The sequence below is a fragment of the Littorina saxatilis genome, linkage group LG4 (assembly GCF_037325665.1).
Source record: "Littorina saxatilis isolate snail1 linkage group LG4, US_GU_Lsax_2.0, whole genome shotgun sequence".
Taxonomy (NCBI): domain Eukaryota; kingdom Metazoa; phylum Mollusca; class Gastropoda; order Littorinimorpha; family Littorinidae; genus Littorina; species Littorina saxatilis.
Window position 1 is genome coordinate 69,087,981 of NC_090248.1, and position 7,708 is coordinate 69,095,688.

At 43.9% G+C, this 7,708-nt stretch overlaps 1 protein-coding gene across 1 annotated transcript; it reads right to left on the reverse strand.

The window, feature by feature from the left end:
• Positions 1-2,540: 2,540 nt before the first annotated feature.
• Positions 2,541-4,415, reverse strand: LOC138965694 (G-protein coupled receptor GRL101-like). Its single transcript, XM_070337870.1, has one exon. The coding sequence runs from the start codon at positions 4,413-4,415 to the stop codon at positions 2,541-2,543; it is 1,875 nt and encodes a 624-aa protein (XP_070193971.1).
• Positions 4,416-7,708: the final 3,293 nt, after the last annotated feature.

The following is a 7,708-nucleotide window of genomic DNA, read 5'->3' on the forward strand; positions in this document are numbered from 1 at the left end:
AAGCAATAATTGTATGGCTGTGACAGTTTTGTTCAAGCGATAATTGTGTCGCAATGACAGTTTTGTTAAAGCGATAATCTACAGAAACTATTGTTTAATTTTGTTTGGGACGGGAAAATTGACAAAATTAAAAGAACCTCTATGTATCAGGCATACGAAGAGGGGGGACTTAAAATGGTTAATGTGAGAGTTTTTCTATCGTCATTGAAGATAACCTGGCTAATGAAAGTTTTACATGATGATGGAAAAATTACACAAATTCTCTATGCATTATGTCCTGCTGTCCGAGTTGTGAAACAACGTGGGGGCGAGTTTGCAAATGTACTGATGCAAAGAATTGTTAATCCTTTTTGGGTTGATGTTTTTAAACATTATAAAAAAGTGTGTAACAAATGTATTCCATCTTCTTTTCATGACTTTGTATCTGAATGTCTTTTTTATAATATCAATATATGCAGAGACAAGAAGGTGTTGTTTCTTAGAAGCTGGGCACAGTGTGGTATTGTTTCTGTTGGTCACTTGCTGAAGGAAGATGGATGTTTGACCTATGATGAATTTAACAGAAAATACCCAAATGTGACTGTTAATTTTTTTGTTATATCAAGGAATAGTACGGGCAGTTAAGAAGTATCAATGTAAGCTAGAAATTGACTTTTGTGATAACTTGTTGGTAAGTGACCCATGTGTTCGGCAGTGCTTGGCCAGTGGTGGTTCTAAACATGTCTATGGATATTTGATTAAGAGTACTGATCCTCTGAAATGTATTGAAAAGTGGTCAGCTGCACTGAACTGTAATGTAGATGTCAATAAGGTTTTTTTTTAAAAATTAAAAGAACAACTGAGGACGTACGTCTCAGATGGTTTCAGTATAGACTGATATATAGAATTATACCCACCCAGCGTTTTTTGCATCTGAGAAAAATTGTTGAATCTCCTATTTGTACTTTCTGCGGACAGCAGGAGGAAACGCTAGAACATCTTTTTTGGGACTGTACAAAAACACAGGCTTTTTGGAATGATTTCCTTCAGTGGATGCGAGACAATTTTGTACATTGTACTAATGTTAGACTGTATAAGCAACTTATTATCTGTGGCTACCAAACAAACTGTGTGACGGACAAAACCTTTGATTTGTTCCTTCTAATCGCAAAATACCACATTAATATACATCTAAAATACGTGCGACCTGCCCCCATTTTCAGGTTCCTGTTTTAACTCTAAAACAAAGATTTTTGGCAGAGAAGCACAATGCATTGGTTAACAATAAGTTAACTTCCTTCAACAGAAACTGGAGGTTGTACAGGCATGCGTTTGAATGATTTTTTTTTTCTTGTAAAATTATTTGTGTAGGTAAACTGCAAAGCCTGGTCACCGCTCGCTATCCTCTTTCTCTTCTTTCCCTGATTCCTATTCTCTTCTGTCACTCTTCTTTCTTCCTCTCTCTTCTCTCTTTATCTTTTTTGTATTGTCTGTTTATATGCGTGTGTGTAAGTGATATGGTTGAGATGGTTTCAATTGGATATTTGCTATTTTCGTTACCCTATGTGGACTGTTTTGACCTGTCTTATGTTGTATTGTTTGGAAAAGAAAAAAAGAATAATAAAAAAAAAGAAAGAAAAAAAGCGATAATTGTATGGCAGTGACAGTTTTGTTAAAGCGATAATTGTGTCGCAATGACAGTTTTGTTAAAGCAATAATTATGTCACAGTGACAGTTTTGTTGCAATGACAGTTTTGTTGCTGTGATTTTGATATTTTTATTTCAAATAATGAGTTTGCATGGCTATTAACAATCGGAACATTCTAATTCAAATTTTAGTAATCGATCCAAACACAATTCCATCTTATTCTATATAATATTCTGATTCCAAAAACATATATAGATATATAATGTTTGGGTTAAAACAAGCTTAGAAAGTTGAAATCAACAGAGAAAAGCATGCTTTCCTGTAAAGCGCAAGCGCTATACTGGCTTGTCAATTTCGATACGTTTTTCACGTGGAAGTGTCAGCGATTTCCTTGATGCGGAATATGACAAAGCTTTATTGTCTTTGTGAAAAAAAAGACAGTGCGTTCAATTTTATTCTGTGAGTTCAAAAGATTCACTAATTGTATTAATTTCGACTTACGCGACTTGTTTCGTTTAACATTCTTTTCTGGGCAAGTTGCAACGATAGTTTTGTTGCCTTAACAGAAATCTGGTAATTATAGTTTTTCTTGCAAGAATAGTTTTGTATCTGTGACAGCTTTGTAGCAGAGAGAGTTTTATTTACAGAGAGAGTATTGTTTTAAAATGATAGCCTTTTTTGTTGTTTTGCAACGATAGTTTTGCCGCAGTGATAATTTTGTTGCAATGATAGTTGAGGACACTGCATGACTGCTTCCGTTATCTCAGGGTATTACTCTAGCTTGCTAAGCCGATCAAAGATCTAGAGCAGTTTCCTTTGGGGTACTTCTCCATCTTTTAGCACCAAGCTGGTCCAAGGGTAGCTCCTTTCGGGGCATTGCTGGCATAATAGGAACGTGCGTCAAGGTATCGTTCTAGCTTTTCGCATTGAGCTGCGACAGGATGAGCTTCCTCAGTCGCTCTTCACGGGCAAGCCTTCCGCGCTCCAACAGCACGTTGACCGTGTAGAGGAAAGGGTTGAGCGCCGAGTTGAGCGGTAAGACAAAGACCGCCACGGCCACGTTGACCTCGCCAGGGACAGGAACCCCGCGAGATGCCAGCAGACCCAGCAGTCCGATAGGGAACCAGCACAAGAAGTCCGACATGGCCACAGCCAGCAGGCGTCGCGCGATGGTCAAATCCTGAGTTTTCCTCGTGGTGCTGGTGGCGGCCGCAGTCATGGCGTTGGCTTGCACCGACCAGTAGATGACCAGCTGCCCGCAACAGACAAAGAGGAAGAGGACAAAGTTTAGGACGATGACGATGCCGAAGGAGTACTCACGACCGGAAAAGTCCTTCCTGGTGACGGGCAGGGGGAGACAGATGCTGGTGTGGCCGTAGAACCGCCAGTGTGACGTCACAGGCAGCAGGGGGACGGTCGCCAGGGTCACACCCGCCAGCCAAGCTACACATGACGCAACGTGCGCGGACGTGAGACCAAAGTGCTTCCTGCTGAAAGGGAAGCGCAGCACCAAGAAGCGGTCCAGAGTGATGAGGCACATGATGAGAGTGGACACCTCGCTGGACAGCAGCGATAAGAAGCCCGCCACCTTACAGACAGAGCTGTTCCTCCACCACATGTCATTCCACAGGTATCTTCCCTTGTACACTCGGTCAGCCACCCCGAGGACGACCAGGTACACCCCCATTAGAAAGTCAGACAGAGACAGGTGCGTCACGAAGACCCCGAACCCTAGCTTGCTTTTGCTCTTACTCACAAACATCCGGAAAACGAAACTGGACCCGTTTCCAATGACGGCCACGAGAGCAATGACAAAGGTGACAGCGCTGTAGGCTTCAGAGCCCAGCAAGTCGTCACAGGTGGAGATCTCATTAAAGGGCGCAAAACACTTGTGGACGTTGAAGTCTGCAGGCAGCAGGGCGGGACAGCACAGCCTGAAGGAGTCAGCGTACACAGTCTGCAGTGACCTCAGGCCCTGAAACATCACAGACGGAATATGGCTCACAGGACAGCCGCGCAAATCAACGACACGCAGCTCCGTCAGCCGCTGGAAACCATCGTCTAGGACTTGCTGTATCCTGCTGCCCGACAGGTTGAGTTGCTGCAGTCCCGGGAAGGCCGTCAGTACAGTGGCGTTCAGCCGTGGCACGTGAATGTCGGACAGGTCCAGCTCTGCTAGCCGATAGTGTCGTCTCTGACCGCTGTCCAACAGTCGTAAGAACACGTTGCCCGACAGGACTACCCTCCGAACCTGAGGCACTCCTTGGAACCGAGCAGCACTCAGTGACGACAGGTTGTTGTAGCTGACGTCAAGATACAGCAAGTTTGGCAGAGCCAGACCTTCCAGGCTGGTAAGACCACACTGCGCTAGCCTCAGGAAGACCAAAAGATGAGTTCCTTTTACGTCAGAGGGGATAAGTCCACTGCCCGATGCGTCAAGATAGCGTAGCCCTTCATACTCATCCACAGGGAATCTCCCTGCGCAGTAAAAGGCCAGACCCCGACAGACACAGTTGGGTGGGCAGCTCATGTCACACAACATTTCGTCGTCATGCAGCGGGCACTGTGGGACATCGTCACACACACTGTGGGGATGCAGGCAGACAGTAGACCCCCTGCAGCGGTATAATCCCAGGCACGTGATATTGTCACATGCAGCTTCGTCCTCATGATGCACGCAGTCAAACACACCGTTACAACGGAGATACACCGGCAGGCAGTTCCCGTTGTTTGGACACCGCACGTGTGTTTCTGGGCACACCTTCACACCATCGGTCCCTTCCGGCATGTTCCAGAAGAAGAATTTGCCGCTTGTCTTGTTAACATTCATCACGGCAGGAAAAGAGACCTCGTCTGGAAGCCAGTAGTAAACAAGCCTCCTACCAAAGCAGCCCATCTCGTCCGCTCTGGACGATGAAAAGCAATCATCGTGTCCGTTACAGACTTTGTCTCTGGTTATGCACTGAAAAAATAGAGGGAAAGATCCACGTGAGTCACAGTACGTGTGAGAATGTATGACACTGTATGGCAATTTTCCTTGTTTTTTATGAGGACAGTAAACATTTTGAGTTGAGTTGAGTTGAGTTGAATGAGAAAAGGTATGGCCGCTGGTTTGAGTGACCATGTTTTTCTATTTCAAGCATGAATCTGAACCCCTTTCCATTTCTAAGCATCCGAATCACGCCGGGACGTTTCGCAGCCTTTCGAACATTAAATGTTAGCAACATGTGAAATAGGGCCACCTTACACTTCTGATCTCGACCCAACCGACTACTTTCTGTGGGGGTACTTCAAGGACAGGATATACGGCAACAATCCCCAGACCCTGGCGGCTCTAAAAGACAACATCAGAATGGAAATCAGGCGTATACCAGCTGACATGATTGGACGGGTCTTGGACAATTTCAACGTTCGTGTTGCAGCAGTTCTTTAACGAAGAGGAGCCTGGATAGAGCATATTAGATATCAACTACTAAGGACAGATCCGTTTCTACCAAATGTGCAAGACATAATCTCCAATCATTCTGCTATTGTTTGGTGAATTTGATTTCTAAATCTCTCTTCGCAATCAAACATTAGATCAAAAAGAAAATAGGGCGCTTTTTTTGGACCACGCTGTATTATTAGTTATCGTTAGATTTGACCGTGATATCAACATTTATCAGTCTGAATGTCCAGAAAGCTGAAATTGATTGCTTAAAATAAGCATTATATGCTTGAGTATGTAATCATCCATGCATTGTTCTTGTCATGATTAAAATTGAATAAAGTTTTGTTTAAACCAAAGCTGAAATCATATGAGATCGAGGCGGGAGCCGAGATCTGATATGATTCAGCCTTTCGAGACATGCAGACTGATAAATGTTGATATCCCGGTCAAATCTAATGATAACGATTTTATCGCATTCGATTTCGGAACAGTGAGAACCATTAACCTGTGTCTCCAGAAGTCGGACAAACGCAAGGGAGGCTACTGCCATGTTGGAAATGTTGGATTTGTCTTTTCCTGCTTTCGCACTGAACTTCGTTGCTCTTACTTTTATTTTTCAGTAACAGTTTCTTTTTCTCAGACAAAAATAACGCATTTAAAATGCAAACAGAACAAAAATATACGGTCTAAACAGATCACAAGCAAAGGCTAACAAGTTCAGTGGAGTTGGAAGGAACAGCGAAGTACGAAAGTCCCAGTTACTTCATCAGTCCTTAGACTTTTTGACTGTGCGATTTGGCAATTCTGAACGATAGAAGGAACTGAAGTGCGCCAGGCTGTATCAGTGAAGTCCTCTGGCTCATTTTTTGTGTCCCAGAAAGCTTCCAGGTATTTATCGGCGTCGACGGACTGCATAATATTGTTGTCGAAGCTCAGTTCAGGGGCGGATCAGTTCATTTTAGGGGGGGGGGGGGGGTTCCAAAAGTATATTGTGAAGATATGGGTGTGAAGGCGCGAAGCGCCTAGCTTGTTAAGGGGGTCCGGGGGCATGCCCCCCCAGAAAATTTTGAAAAAAAGGATGCAAAATGGTGCAATCTGGTGCATTCTGAGGATGATCATTACCAGTTTCAGGCAGCAGACTTTGTCACTGATTAATATCCCAAACAACAACCCCCAAAACACAAAAAAATACTTTTATTTTTTGGCTGGGGGGGGGGGGGGGGTTCCGGAAACCCCAGAACCCCCCCCCCCCCTCGTCCGCCCCTGCAGTTCAACTGAGTGCAGACGACGCATCCAAAATGGCGTCCTCCGAAGGCGCTGTAACTGTGTGAAACTGAAAGATGCCTAGGGTTGATGTTGTATGGCTACGACTAAGAAGGGTGGGAGAATGGTTCATGCAGGTGCGAACTGTTTAAATCGTCTGCTTATTTCCTGCCTGTTTGAGAGTGATGTGCGCTGAAACACTGTAAGAGATCTCACAATTTTCTGAGTACTGGTACTTTCAAGGTCAGCCTTGTTTATGGCTGTTCCAACCACCTCAGTCGGTAAGGTTGTAACATTCTTTTCTACTGCTTCTCTGTTAAAGCTGGAAGTTGTTTTTTCGTCATTGCACAGCTTAATCTTTCTGATGCAGTTACTTTCCTTTTATAAATTTGTGATTTTGAAAGAAGGGAGACATTTGTTTCCTTCAGGTGAGATTTTTTTTCTTCAAAACTAAAATTCATAAACTACTTCCTTCACGATATCAAATTCACTAGGCACTTCCTGCGCGATATCAATTATTGATGTCACACGCTTTCCTTCTTTGCTACTACTAAAGCAAACGTGTGCAAGATATATAGGTTACACACTCCGAGTTCTGAATATCGTGCATATTTTCCCTAGGGTCGATTTTCAGGTATTACCGAGCCTCTGGCGAGGTAATACCTGTAAATCGACCCGAGGGAAAATATGCACGATATTCAGGACGAGGTGTGTAAGCTTTTTATCCCATTACTCCGACGTTTTCATTAAAAAAACCAACTTTTTGACACAAACTTTGCGAGTGCCTGTTTACTGCTCATCAAACCTTCTGCCACCGAAAATCGTGTCATGATATTCATGTGCGAAACGAGTCCCCTTTTGTCTTTTTGTTTCCAGGATTTGAATGCATTTGATACTGTGCAGTTACCGGCTGGTTTCAGTCGGTTACCCGAGCTGGCATTCGTCACAACTGCGAAAGACCGCATTCTGATAATCTTCGCTTCACAGCTAGCGACGGGAGAGAATGATACCCGAAGGGAAGTAACTCATTTTGGACCTGAGTTCAGCGGGATTCGAAAGACCGCGTGTGTGATTTTACAAGCGATGAAGATGATTGCTGAGTTTGTGCTTATTCGAGCCTTTGTGCTTCAGTGTTCAAATTTGTATTACCTACTTCTTCAATCGTCACTTACTGATTTAGGTGAGCCTAACTTTGATGTCTGTCGTTGTCTTAGGCGAGGTATCTGTCTGGGGGAAAACGGCGCACCACTGTCGAGTTGTTTTTATGCGGCAACGCATGTAGCCTAGTGGTCTCTGTATGTCCAAGATCCGACCTTCTTCGCCACCTTTTATTCTAACAGTATCACCAACTTTGAAAATGGCAATTTCCATGCTGGTCAACTTGAGCC

Excerpts from the sequence above, each read along its gene's own strand:
- LOC138965694 (XM_070337870.1), bottom strand. The coding sequence starts at position 4,415 with ATGCCGGAAGGGACCGATGGTGTGAAGGTGTGCCCAGAAACACACGTG.